The sequence below is a fragment of the Gallus gallus genome, chromosome 5 (genome assembly GCF_016699485.2).
Source record: "Gallus gallus isolate bGalGal1 chromosome 5, bGalGal1.mat.broiler.GRCg7b, whole genome shotgun sequence".
NCBI lineage: Eukaryota > Metazoa > Chordata > Aves > Galliformes > Phasianidae > Gallus > Gallus gallus.
In genome coordinates, this window is record NC_052536.1 from 37,181,759 (window position 1) to 37,196,400 (window position 14,642).

Sequence of the window (14,642 nt, forward strand, 5' to 3'; positions counted from 1 at the left end):
TGGCAGGAGCAGTAGATGATTGCACCCAAGGGTTCCCAGTTGCTCAGCATGAGGCTGCTTGACTCTCCCCAGGCAATAATATGTGTATGTACTGTGCACGCACAGCTGATCACAGATTAATAAATGCACATCTAAGATATCTTTAAGAGATAAATAGAAACAGCGTGAATGATGCAAAAAGCCACGTTATTTCTTGCAGGGTAATCAGGCTTAAAGTTTGTAAACAGAACATGTCTATACCCACAGTCGTTTTGCACGCATACATTCACAGATGTCTTTAGTCTCTATTAAACCTGAAGTCCTTCTGGTATATGTACCAGACCCACAGCTTTTTAGCCAATTTCCAGCTAGGAGCTTGGGTCTTTCCGGACTCTGGTTTCTTCCCATTCACGTCTGCTGACAAGCAGAACCCTTACTTAAAGGAGAAGTATTCAAGAATAGTGTTTATTTAGTAGCTAGAAGGGAATTTGAGGGCTGAACCTGTGACTAGGGACTCTCACCTCTCTCCCCCTTCTCCGTGGTTCTTCCTCCATTCACCTGGCTTTATTCCCCCATTGATCTTCCCCCAAAATGTTGCACTGTACCTTTTACACATCTCCCTGTCCCTGTTGCATCCTATGTTTTTGATCATTCCCATGATGTCCATTTAGGTAAGAGTAACAAAGGCTCTGTATCAGATTCTGCAATTTGCTTGATACAAGTCTGCAGTTTGTTGCCTTTAGCAAAGTACTATCAATGCATTAAATTTACTCTCTCCTGTTCCTTGCCCTTGTCTTGCAGGCTGATCGTTCAGGCTTATGGTTCAGGCTGAAGGCTGTCTTTGCATTCCCTCACTTAAAAGCACAGAGGACTATACCACTTTCTCTCTTTGTTTTCATTGTTCTTAGCCTTATCTATGGTCGTGGAACAGGCAACTTAGAGCTGTTAATGAAGAGAGCTTGTTTTTGTTGAGCTTTCTTTCATTTTTTTCAGTCTACTTGCACTGTAGCAGATATCTTAAACCAGTATTTTAAAGGAAATCATGATTATATGCTGGTAACTCAGCATAGCCCTGGTAATGTGGTAAGGTATTTATTGCTTAACAAAGCTCTTCCAATCACACCGTTCAGGAAGAGTAGCTGCAAGTTCACAAGAACTGTGAGTAGTCTCAGCTTCGGCTGCAAGGAGTCTTTCGATTTTGCATAAACTGCTTATGAATTTTCTCTAAGTTCTGGAATGGTAAGGTAGAGGAGATTTTGTCACCCTCGTCCTTTGAGGGGAAGGATTCCCATAGACTATTTCTAATAAATAAGGACCGGAATACTTGGAATGCTTGTTCCCTTACTCAAATGAACTGTGAGTGGGCCTCATTTTCCTGACCTAAAGTTCATTAGGCATGTTTGCATAATAGTCCTACTTTCCCATAGCAGGGTTGCACTTTCCTCCCAGCAAACACGGGACATAGGAAGCTATTCTCCAGTAAGAACTGACCTCTTGCATGAATGCTACAGTGGTTGTAGAGCACATGTTTTCATAGATACTGTGTTAAACCACGTTCTTCAATCTTGATCGAGGCTTTTTAATGTTATAAATTGGAATTTGTTTGTACTGTGTATTACCCAATCCTATACGTGTCTTTTTTCTGTTTCTGATTGTCAAAGCTGAGTATTAAGTTAGTACCATTTTCTGTCCTTTAAAGAAAAGCAGGTAGATAGCCTATTTCCACCTTTCACAAATATTAGTTCCAGTACTTCTGAAAGTCCGTCGTGATTTTGTATTTGCTCATGAGCCATGGCACCCTAATTCTCCTAGCCACAGAAATTCTTTCATATATTCTTACCACGTGAGAAAGGTATTAAGAATTAACTATTTATGCACAAATAACATCTATATTAATATTCATCAAGACACTACAGATGGATTGCATAAGCTTCATTGGTGCTGTTTTTTATATCTCTAAGAAAGCAAACATTTAATACTCGATCCTCCCTTGATAAGCTATCGCAGAGCTGCTTGGAGAGTTTATCAGGCTGTAAGGCATCTACCTTTTCATCTGGATTCCCTGCTCCCAAAGCTGTATTGCTTGCATTCCTCAGGGCACTGATAAGATCTGCATTTTGCATGTTCTAAGCCTTCAGAGTGAATCGTTAAAATTGCAAATATTTCCAGCCACCTCTACCACGCTGTCCCACTGCAGTGCTTTCTGCTGTCTGGGGAGCTTTACCACAGTTAACTAAGCAAAGTACAGCTCTGGTCTGTAAGTTGACATGGTTGTTGAATCTTTCCTCCTCAGCACCTCACAAGGAGAGATTCTTGTGAATTAATTCCCTGGACATTGTGTGGTAGGAAAGTATCTTAGTTCCTAGCTGATCAGCCTCCTGTGTACCCCCCTTTTACTGGAGGGGGAAGGTTGGCAAGGAAATGTTATTGTGACCTTTTGATTTTGTAGCAGTTCACTGGTTAAATTTAGAACAGAAACAGTATTGATTAAAATATATTTGGTGCTGCTCTGGGAGTCTAGTCTAACTCTGCAGTGGGAAGACAGATGGGAACATTTGCACTAGAACAACCTTCCTCTCCTTCCCTGCCCTACTGCCCCCCCCCCCCCCATCCCCCCTGCCACTCACTGCCCCAAACAAAGCAGCTGTGTCTACCATTTCTTGGCATTTGAATCATCTGATTAAAGGGGCCTGTTTATGGGACACAAACTTCAAGCTAATCCATATCAGATAGCCATTTGTTTCTTTAATGCATATGCTTTTTTCAGCAATGTCTAGGAGAGGTTCCCAGTTCCTTAAATATTTTTTCTTTTCTTGGGTCAAGGACATTACCCAAGTCTTCTTGGTAACACAAGCATTGTGTAGTGCTTGGGGTGATGAGATACTGGGATCATCCTGTCCTTTCATCCTTTCTCACTGAATAGCAGGGATGAGGATTATTTAAAGAGCCAATAAATATTTTACATTTTTAGCACCTACACTGTCTACGTTACTTAGAGGATTTTCAGAGTTCAGTGGTATTTCAGCCATGGGAAAGGAGAGTATATTTAGGAAGATAGTAAAGCAGAGCCAAAATAAATTGTTCGTAGGAAGCTGTACTTGAACTTTGCTCATCCTATCCCCCCTTCTAGTGCTCATAGATTCTCTCCGTACAGTTCATATGTGGCCCATAACCTTGAATCTCTAAGTTTAGGATGTCTTTTTGCAGTAAATATCAAAATCTATATTAATACATCCCAGGTGACATTTTCTTGCGCTTTCTTTTCTTAGCTATAGAGCAAAGCTATTTTACACCTCTTTTCTTTTTCCTTTTATGACTTGGCAATATTCTGTGCACTCATGTCATAAAGTGCCCTGTGGCTTTGCTTGCAGACCAGCTCTCTGGGCATATTTACGGATTGATCAGTCTCCCTCTTTTCATCAGCCTTTTATATCCACCACTTCAGGAGTACTCAGGAGTACACCACTTCAGGAGGAGAACTCATCTGTATCCAGTTTGTGATGTCAGGTATTACAGAGTTACAAGATCTGATGAACTCTAGCACCCAGGAGATTCCTCCCATCCTGGACCTTCAGTTAAGAGACCAGTGGATTATTTTTGGGTCCAGCCAGTAGTGAGGCTAAACCTGAATTGCAAATATGCCCCCCATTCATGTATGCACAGTACCAACATGTATGACTATAAACACTTACGTGGGTAGGACAGTACCTTTACAGGCACCCACAAATAGCATTCATATGGAACAGGAAAACCACTGATCTGCTATTCACCAGGAAATTAGGCTTGAAATTTGCTAACATCTCATACACATCCTAACGTGATGGACACATGTACTCACACATTCATGGATCTGTCCAGTCTGTCAGACCTTGAGTCCTTCCAGCATCTGTATCTAACCTTTGGAAGTAGTTGTTTTTTGTTGTTTTTTTTTCCCCCAGTCTGGCCTCTGGCCAGGATTTTGAGTTTCTAAATTGTGATTTTCTCCAATTCACAGGCTAGTTTGACTTGAATTTTACTTGATGAGCACATTTGGAAACTGTTTAGGAGCAAACAGCATTTGAGAAGACAGGATGGGCCACAGCCCTGACCTACAGACTGCTAATTGGTCAGCTCCTTTTATCTCCATCCATTCCTGTTCCCACAGTTATTCCTCCCTTATCTACCTTGATTTTCACCCCTCACCATTATCTTTCCCTATTCCCACAGGGTTGCTTAGGACATTGTAGTAATAAATTTTAGTCAGTATTACAATTCCTGTCGCGTCCCATGAGAAGCTTATTCTGTTCTGTAAGGCCTGTTCTGGAAATCCTTGATGATATTTTCCTTCCTCTTACAAAGTTTCTGGTTGAATTTCTCCAAGGTCACGCTCAAGTTGTTCACATCCACCCCATCCATCGTTATCCCAGGAGTTCTGATTTTTGTTACTCTCTCATCTACAGTTTCTTATTCTGCATATTTGTGTATGTTATTTATTACCTCTTCTGTTCCTTGTTTATCTTCTATGTTGGATAGCCAATTACCAGATATCCTTACAGTTTCCTGTTTGCTTTCAGCCATAAAACCAAATTGAAAGACACTTAAGAAAGCAGCACATAGTGTTTGTAATGATTTTTACCCCCCTGACATTCCAAGTTGCTGTAGTCACGACACTATTTAATGATTTTTAACAGGAAGGAAGAGTTCTGAAAGTAGCTAGCTGTTAAGAGGCAAACATCACATTAAAATTTGTATTTTCCCTTAATCATTTGACAGAGTTGGGAAAGGTATGTTTGATATATTTTAAGTTTTTGTGAGTTTTTTTTTAATTGTACATTTTAATAATGAGAGTGATTCATCTTGTATTTTCTTCTGCTTCTTTTGGCCCATAATTCTCCTTACTAGTTTGTTATGACTCCACAAGGAAAATTAAAACAATCTTTTCTGGGTATCTATTTTGTGGCTGCTGCATTCTGCTTTTCCCCAGTGGCTCAGTGTTAATGCATGGGAGTGGAGGCTTTGGAGCAATGCTTGTCTATTGTAGGAGGAAAAGTTTTATTAAAGGCCATCTGTACAGAAGAGTTCATAAAAATACACGCTTCATAATGGAGTGGGCAGCAGTAAATATCAAGGCTAACTTTGAACTGAATGATAGCCCTATAAATTAGAACTATTTTGTTGCTCAGATTGCAGTCCAGTTTCTTGTTGCTTTGTCACCCATCTTCTGTCTCTTACTTTTTCCTTCCACTGTGTATTTATTGGTCTTAAACTAGAACAGTAATCCTTTGGGGTGGCAATCTCCTATTGTCCATATCATTTTCGAAGGCATAGACGTAATTCTTTCCTCTGGCTAAGGAGGGTGCATAGTTCTGTAATATAACCAGCAGGAGAAAGAAAACACTAATCTTTCAAACTGCAGTTTGGCTCTTGGCCTAGTTCATGTGGCATACTGGCATTAGAGTGGGTTCAAGACTGTGCTTACCTTTGCAGTTGTCAATGAGAACTGGCTGTTCATCAGGTATGCATGCTAGGGGACACCCAGCCCAGGTAGGGCAAGACCAGCATTCAGTACAGTAGCACCTGAACACAGCAGACAAGGGAAGATGCTGGTAACAGGGTCCATCAATAGATTTAAGTAAGGCAGTGTGAACCATGTGTGGGGCCATCCACGCAGTCTAGTTAGGAACAGCAGTAGGTAGGGCTGAAGTCACTGCTGCAGTAGAGGTTCAACATCCATCCAAGAGATAAGGCCAGAAACAGAGCTGAAGACAGCTAAACCTACAACTTGGGAAGAGAAGAAGGCCCCAGGCTGAGCTTAAATAGGTCTCTGGTCGGTGGGTGTGAGTGGACCTCCAGGTGAGACCACTCAGGGCAATTAATGCCTCACAGCCCTCTCATAAGTCTCTCATAGAGGTAAAACTGAGGAAGCATCAGTATTGCCAGTATTTTCATGAGAGAATACATGCATAAAGGGATCAAAGCCCAAATAATTAGGTACCTTCTTGTGTTCTTTGCAGCTTCTTTGGTTTAAGGTACTTGGTTCTGTTGTAGGACTGGCTTGAAAGGCTGGTATCTGTTAGAGAAATTGTTTGGATTTGGGTGCTGGTGGTTCTGAAATGTAAATGTTAAGACAGTCACAAAATAAATGTACAGAATAAGGATCAAATAATGAGCGACTGTGAGTTGTTTTGTTGTTGTTTCAAGTGGATTGTGATTAAGTGAGGAGAGCATGCCATTTTTCTTTTACTTGGTTTCCTTTGACACTGATGAGCCATCACACTGCACAGATAACTCCATCTGGGCTCTATGTGAGTATATAAAGTTTAATAAGGAGACGGGACAGGCTGTGACAGTGGTTAAGCATGGGGCTTGGCCAGGCAAATGAATTGACCAACTCATGACTTGACTACTTATGTGTAATGGACCTCTTTTGTGTCCATCTTTTTCCATATTCCTGTGTTTGTTCTGCCCTAATCCACCTTGATCCCCTCCTCTTTCTGTCTTTGGCCTTTTTCTTGGATGGTGTCCTGTGTCATCTCCCAGATGTCTTGTCAAGTCTGGGAATGCATCCCAGAATAAGTCCGCTTCACACAACGGTTCCCCTTACTTAGCATTATTTCTTCTGCTGAATTCCCTTACTGGATGGGTTTTGCACTAAGCATGATGGCTGTAATTGTTCACCTTTGATGGTTTTAGAGGTAGCTGATTTGGACAGATGAGACTCTGGGCACACCTACCCCTTTTCATCTCAATCCTGTTCCTCTCATCCCTATCTGCCGACTTCAAATAGCCGTTAGCTAGACATTTTGCAACTGGTTTCCTGCTTTTTTTAATTTAAAAGGCCAACTTGTCAAGTGTTTAAATATGATATTAAAAAAATAAACCAACTATTTCAAAGATTGATCATGGAGAACATTTACTTAGAGGGTGACAGCAGTAAAGTATCAAGTTCTAAAAGATTAAAGAAAATATGAAATAGCCTGATTAACCTTCTGTATATTCCACAATGATCCAGAATTTGTTTTTTATTGTTTGTTAAAGAAATGAGACTTTTACAGATATTTCACAAATGACAAATACAAATGATAGATTCTTTGTCATTAATGTAAGCTGAAAAGCTTACAGTCGCTTTGATGGTAATAAATTATCGTTTTTGTCTCTTACAAAGGCAGGCAGGGGGAATTCCTACAATGAAGTAGGATTAATGTTTTATGCTACTCTCCATCTAATCTACAATTTCTTTTTTCCAGCTGCTGGTTCAGTTTGTTCAGAATACTTCTATTCCACTAGCTCAAGGGCTGGTGGAATCAGAGCCAAAAGACATCACCTGTCTTTCTCTCCTTCCTGTTACTGAGACCTCAGAATGCAACAGACTCATGTTACCAGGTAAAACCTATGCGGTGGATCTTTGTGAGCATGCCGTTTATAAAGCTGTCTTAACTGCTCCACTGTGGTGCATCATCCCTGCCTCTTGCAGATAATACATTCCAGTGATGGAGGAATAAGTTCAGAAGAATGACTGTAACTTTTCTCATTTAAGAGTGAACTCTGACTAGTTAGAAATATCCTTTCTTCCCAGTCTCTCTCAAGTTTTTTGTTTGATTGTTTTTGTTTTTTTTTTTTCCTAGAAGAATAACTTCATAGGTGTCTTTTCATCATAGTATTCTCATCCTTTTTATTTTCTGTTTTATTTACCTCACCAGATGATGAAAGAGATCTCACTTCTCCAAGTCACGCTAATTCTTCCAAAGATGTCTCTTCATCTGCTGTGCTGAGGAGCCTCCAGGTAAACGTGGGCCCTGATGGAGAGGAAACAAGGGCACAGAATGTACAGAAACCATCTGAACTTCTGTCATCTCCAGAGACTTCCAGTTTACTGCAAGACCTCCAGCCCAGTGACAGCACTTCATTTATTCTTCTCAACCTAACAAGAGCAGGTAATTCTCGTTTGCCATCTGGCTGAGTATGTCTCAGACAACAGAATGCAGGAGATAAGTAGTACATCTCTGTCCCTGCTGCTTAGGAAAGGGAAAGGTCACAAAATTTGCTGGGCATTGTTGGATATTCCAGCAGCATTTAATCATCAACAGCTTCCTACAGTGCAGAGGTCAGTGAAGACGTTTTCAGCGCAGCAATTACACCTGTGCAATGAATGCTAGCTTCTGGGAAGCAAAATAAATTTCCCTCTTCCATTTATTACGTTATCCTTCTGTTTGATGAAGTTGTCTTCTTTTCTAGGGCTGGGCTCTCCAGCAGAGCACTTGGTGTTTGTTCAAGATGAAGTAGAAGATTCTGGGAATGACTTTCTCTCTCATGATAGCACAGACAGCAGTACTCCATGGTTCCTGCGAGTGCAGGAATTGGCCCATGACAGTTTAATTGCTGCAACTCGAGCACAGCTCGCTAAGAATGCCAAAGCAAGCAATAATGGTAGGATATCCTCTGATTCTTTCATTTTTGCTTTCTTTAATGCATACCATAACTTGTCCTTTCTTCTTCCCAGCTGCACTAGGTTTTGAGATGATCTCTCTGAGGAGTACATGATTGGATTTAGACATATTTTTGTGACAATAATTTCAATTAATAATTGCAAAGAAAGACAGTATCCCTTTTTAGCTAGGGTCTTCTTTAAAACAGTTATCCTGACTGCTACTTAAAATTGCATGGTTGCTATTGGTATAGAGACCATTTTTACAGTTTTTGGTGCATTGTCTTTCTATCCTTCTTGTGATAAGCCTCATCTGGTAGCAGCTTGTATGATACAAATAGTTTGCTGGCAGTAGTCTATGGTCCTGGAGAGGATTGCAAATCTGTGTCAGATCCTTCTTATGGGCTGGGTAGCAGCATGTAGGACACAGTAAACAATTAGTAGCCAGCCACATATCTACTTTACAGTCCTGTATCATGTTTTATGCTGGTTTTATCTATTAGATTTTAGTAATCTACATCTTTTTAAGATTTGATGGGCTTTTTCTTCTAGGTGAAAATGTTCATCTTTGCTCAGGAGATGGGCAACCGAAAGACTCTAGCCCCATTCCTCACCTATCTCGTGTGGAAAGGAAGCTGAAATGCACAGTTGAAGGCTGCGATCGGACATTTGTGTGGCCAGCTCACTTCAAGTATCATCTGAAAACACATCGGTGAGCAGAATAAAGCCATATATCATCATGACTTTGAAAAAAGATGTTCTATAGTTGGGAAAAGATTACCTTCTGATGTCAGCAAGCTGTGGAAACCTGGTATTACTCTTAGAAATAGTCGGCCTGCTGCTTGCTTCAGATGGTCAGTTACGTTGAAACTGTCCAGACAGGTTATTTTGGAAGTTTCTTAGTAGTGTTGGATTTAGAATATTTCTATTTTAACATGTCTTCAATAAAGATGTTTTTTCTTTTTATTTCAACAACAGAAAAAGTTGAGTGTTGATGAAAAATACATCAAAGATGGTTATGAAACAGCGATTTTGTTGCTTTGCAGGAATGATCGCTCCTTCACCTGCCCAGCAGAAGGCTGTGGAAAAAGCTTTTATGTCTTACAGAGGCTGAAGGTGCACATGAGAACTCACAATGGTGAAAAACCCTTTGTCTGTACAGAGCTGGGCTGTGGGAAACAATTCACAACAGCTGGAAATCTGAAGAACCACCTACGAATTCACACTGGTGTGTTTTAGACTTCACCTATTTGTGGTCTGAAGAAGTGGGGTCTTTAGTGAGGAATAAAGCACTGCCTCCTCCATCATCAAGCTCTTGAAAATATTATGCTTGTATACCCCTGGTCTTCATTAATGTCCCTTTTCTTTTCAAATGAATAGTAAGCGAACACCTCTGCTGTAACAATTTTCATAAAGAAGCTATTTTAATTTCCTGAGAAGCACAATAGCTTAGATGTTTCTTCAGTGTGAGTCCAGGTAGACAGTTGTAGCTGTACTGACATTTGGCTGAATCTGCCTATGTTATTCTGCTTGTAGAATGACTCTGAGTGAGAGATGTAGGGAAGTGAGGAGTACAGTGGAATGAGTATCAAAAAGCAGCAAAGTCTCACAGAAAAAGGCGTTAGTTGAAGAAAGCATTTTAGTGTGCAAACTGTTCTATTTGTAGTAATGCTAATTCAGGATGTTGCCATATATTGGATCCTATGTACTCTTAACTCATACACAAATTTTTATATTAAATAAAAGAAGAACCTTTATTTCATAGCACTGTATTTTATACATGGTTTGTTTACGCTGTTTCATGTGCAGAGTTCTGCCTTGTCAATATTTATAGAAGTTTTGCCAGCCAAAGCCTTGACAATGTATAGAGTGCTTTATATGCACTTATCCTAGAAAGGTGTTTGGAGAGCTGCAGAAGTTCCTTCTGAAATGATCAGCAGTTTTAATCTAAGTTAGCAAAGTTGTTAGTCAATACTCTGGGAGCTTTGCACGTTTGTTTTTGAAGCCTCAGGGTGAATGCACTGAAATAAATGGCCCAATCCAAGCCACTCACAATGTTCTTGGGAGATTCCCTGATGGCCTGAGAAGGTAGTGTTGCATTACAGCTGGTTAACATTTCAAAATAAACTTGAAAACTGGGAGAGCATGAGGGCCTCTCCTGTAAAATGAAATTCCAAATTATGTGGGTTGCTAGCAGCTGTGGATGCTCTCTGCCTTAAGCACTACTGTATGCTAGGTACTTTGTAAAATGCACATGGGAAAAAGTTGCTATTTTAAAGGCATTTGCAGTCTAACGAGAACACGTGGTTTGGGGGCAGATGTTGGGATGTAGTTAAAAGTGATATATGCCAAAAATAAAAGTTTGAATGTGCAGTAACAGTAAGAATAGTTTGTACAGGTGGGTTTTTTTGTGTGTTTAAAGCTCCTAGCCAAAGCATAAACAAGGTAAATAGGTCCAGGTTACTCGTGCTTAATCTTCCACAATAGTGTTCTGCAGCCAACAGAGTAGTAGCTTCTGGAGGAGTAAAAGATATCTTTCTAAACTGCATTTTGATAACGTGTGATTAAGAGTTTCATCAGATCTAAGTTATAAACTGCAGGTGTACAAATACCTCTAAGGTTTCTTATAGATGGAATTTTGTGCTGTTGTTTTTGTCAGTGGTAGTTTTTATTCCTTTCTTTCCAAGTTTTAAATGGTTGTAACAGGAGAGAATTTCCAAGTAGTGTTTGGGAATCTTCTACTTGTTTCAGTTCTGTAACACCAATTGATGTGTTAAATGCTATATATACATGGTAGACAGTCAAAATAACTGAAGTAGCTTAATCTATGAAGTTGTTACCCTGACACAGTAGTGTAGAGAAAGGCTTGAAATTGTACTGTTAAGCATGGCACATTGAGATCTGTAGTGGGATGTTGCAGGCAACAGTTAGCTGTGGTTTTATTTAAGGCATTAAAAAGGAGTTTAGAACAGATTGATTACATTACAGTGCACTACTATGGTCATCTCCCAGTTTATCACCATGTAGACAAATGCAACAATAGCTCTGGAGATATATACAAATAGCAATTTTCTGTCTATGAGAACAAATTGTGCCTTAATTACTGTTCTTTTGAGGATAAATATAAATGACTGACACCTCTCTGTTAGGTTTTTGCCAAGGTCAGCCTGATCTGAAATAAGGTATAGAATCTGATATGAAGGGAAATGCAGCTAATGGGATTTTTGGCACTGAGAGGCAGAAAGGCAATGGGATCCTGGGAGTTACTGAAGCATAAAGATAGTTGTTAAGACCTGCATATAAATGCTGTATCATATTCCAGGCACTGTTGTATTGCTCTTTTGGTATTTATGCACTTGGAAGATCTCTTTAGAAACAGAGCATCCTTTCTTGTCTGTTGGTTAATGATGATCTAAGAATATTTAAGAAGAGAATTTGAATGTTTTCTCTTGAAAGCTGATTATCAGAATGCTTTAGAAGACTTAGGAAGCATATGTGTTATTTCTGTTGGCCTTTGTTACATGTATGGCCATAAAGGAGGTAGAGATCTTTAGGCAGTTCTCGGTGACTTGGACAATCAAATCAAGTTGTGATCCCAAACTATAAAAACTTACTTTTCCCTTTCAGGGGAAAAACCCTTTCTGTGTGAAGCACAGGGATGTGGTCGCTCCTTTGCTGAGTACTCCAGCCTTCGAAAACATTTGGTTGTCCACTCAGGTAAGAGGCTTCATCTGATATGCTGTGATTTAACTGAGAAAATAACTTCATTGTCAGATTTTGATTTGACTTCCTTAAGAACAATGCTCTGTTTTCTACAGAATTTCTGGCTGTGCTTTTTGACAGCTTCCTTTGTGGTGCCTGCGGCCCGCAGTTTAACCTTTGTTCCCAAATGTTATGTTTCTAAATTCAAACTACATTTTTTAAATTTATTTTTAAAGTATTTCTAAGGTGCCATGAACTTGAATATCTCTTTCATAACTGCTTTTTTCTTATTTGAAAAAGAGAATCTAGCACAGCTTTACATTCATCAAAACCTTTCAGTCTCTCTTGAGTGAATTTCTACCATGGGTAGGGGTTTCTTGTTTTGCTTTCTTTTTTGGTAATACCACATACTTGTGATCTAATGCTACAGAGCATTAGATGGACATTTCGTGCATATTTCAAAGCTTCTGCTTTCTGTTTTGATTGATCTATCTTAAATATCTTCAGCACAATATAAATATGGCTTGTTTGAAGAAGGAGAGTAACTTTTGGGACTATCTTAGTTCTCCATGCTTTTTATAACATTTGTCTTCCTGGTTTGTAGCTATTGAGCTCACTCTTATTGATATCGTACTTGGTTGTAAATGGGAGGAACGATAGACTCCTTTGTCTGCCCTCTGTGGAAATCCTTTCACAGTGACACTATCATTCAGTGTCTACTCAGTCATATTAACCAGATCCTGCAATCTGTTGTATGATCAGAGGCTCAGCTCTGATTCCTTGCTTTTGGTCAGTTTGTACTCTAAGGTATGAGATATTGAGTAAGAGATTTCAAATAACTCTCCTCCTATAAATCAGATGTTACGTTACTCTTCAGAGCTGAGTTTACCAACAGTTGGCAACGTTGGTGTCTCAAACTCATATGTTCTGGAAGCTTATTGCCCTATAGGAAACAGTATTTCTCACTTTTTTTTTTTTTTCCACAGATATTTAGTACAGCACAAAGGGTATCAACAGCCATTTCAAAACAGTAGTATTGACAGTTTGTTTGAGGAGATCTTTATTCCCAATTTGTTAATTCATAGGGTACTTTTCCCCCCTTTTTCTCCCAGGAGTGAAGCCCCATCAGTGCCAAATTTGTGGGAAGACATTTTCCCAAAGTGGTAGCAGAAATGTGCATATGAGGAAACACCACTCCCGAATTGGAACAGGTGGCAGCAGAGAGCAAGAACAGCCAGGTAAGGAGGGGGAAAGTGCACAAAGTAGTGGATGGTCAAAGAGAAGGGGAGAGACCACAAGACAGTAAGGAATAAAAGACTGTTCCTCTTGGTGTTGAGAATGGATTGTGCGCTCTCCTTTTCTAGAATTGAAGGCAAAGTTATTTCTGTATTGTGGTTGAAGCAGATTGTTTTATTGTTTTAAAAATTAACATGAATCTGATACCTTTTTTTTACATTAAAGTTGTGCCATTTGTTATGTATTTTTGCTGTGAGAAGCCTCGTGTAAATTATTTCAAGAAAAAGCCAAACCTGCATGAGATCCTGACATACTGAGGTTCAAAACAAAGCAGATAAATATAGGAGTTACCAACCACTGGGGATACAGGTGCTCATAGAGTAGTAACAGATAAAGCAGGTGACTAATGAAGAAGTATATGCAAGTTGGAGGGGCGAAGGGATTGTGTCGTATGTTGTAGTATCATGACATGATTTTTGTTTTACCCCTTTTTTCACAATAGAGTCGTTGATGGGCAGTAGTTTGCTGGAAGAATCTACAGTGCATAGTAAGAATCTCATCTCCGTGAACTCTCAGCCCAGCCTTGGTGTAGAGTCTTTACACCTGCCAGATACTGAGTCTATTATCGGAGTAGAGGAGGGTGAGACCAGCTGCTCTTTCTTCCGCCCTCTTATATGTAGTGACTGAAGTGGGATTGATCGTTCCTCCTAGAGACTCACCATGTTGCAGTGGGATGAGTAAACACTGTTTTAACTGTGCACAGAGTGAGTTGGGTAGATGGCGAACAAATGATAAAGCTGGAGCTGGAGAAGACGTGCTGGACCAAGTTTCTCTCTGCAGAGCTCAAAATGTGGTCTACTGCTTAAATGTCATTTAGCCCATGTTGTGGAACGCCATTTCAAAACTGTTCATGCAGTCCATTCTCCTAAAGCCTAAAGCACTTGTTGTACTGGAGCACTTAGAAGTTCCAGTTAAGGACCAGGATCTCATTGTGTTAGGCACTGTACTGAATGTACAAACATTCAGTATCTTGAGCAACAGGCCTTTCATCCTTTACCTTCAGAGACTATATTCTAATACATCTCACTGTCAGGAGCTGACTTAATATCTGAAATAAATGTACTACTTGGTATCATTTAATTACAACTGCTGTGTCATTTTCCAGTTGCTTTTTCCCTGAAAACTTGTTTGATTTTGATTGATATTAAGCTCTCTAAATTATTCTACATGTAGATGTTTTGAATTTTTGTTCAGATAAAATCTTTTTCTTCAGAATTAGCATTATTAAGGAAGCAGAATTTTGCTAAGATGCTCTCACTTG

General features: G+C 39.7%; 1 protein-coding gene across 7 annotated transcripts in view; it reads left to right on the forward strand.

Annotated features, from left to right (window-relative positions):
* ZNF410 (zinc finger protein 410) overlaps positions 1-14,467 on the forward strand; it is an 18,455-nt gene extending 3,988 nt beyond the window's left edge. For 5 of the 7 annotated variants that reach the window (XM_040700994.2, XM_046941768.1, XM_046941770.1 and 2 more), the window contains exons 3-10: positions 7,206-7,341; positions 7,659-7,892; positions 8,194-8,385; positions 8,936-9,095; positions 9,430-9,611; positions 12,011-12,100; positions 13,198-13,323; positions 13,824-14,467. In XM_040700994.2, coding sequence (XP_040556928.1) covers positions 7,206-7,341; positions 7,659-7,892; positions 8,194-8,385; positions 8,936-9,095; positions 9,430-9,611; positions 12,011-12,100; positions 13,198-13,323; positions 13,824-14,008 — 1,305 coding nt within the window. In that variant the 3' untranslated portion in view covers positions 14,009-14,467. Of the gene's footprint in view, positions 1-3,973; positions 4,085-5,635; positions 5,988-7,205; positions 7,342-7,658; positions 7,893-8,193; positions 8,386-8,935; positions 9,096-9,429; positions 9,612-12,010; positions 12,101-13,197; positions 13,324-13,823 lie in introns of those variants that run through there. The other 2 variants (XM_040700995.2, XM_046941771.1) reach the window with 2 other exon arrangements.
* Positions 14,468-14,642: the final 175 nt, after the last annotated feature.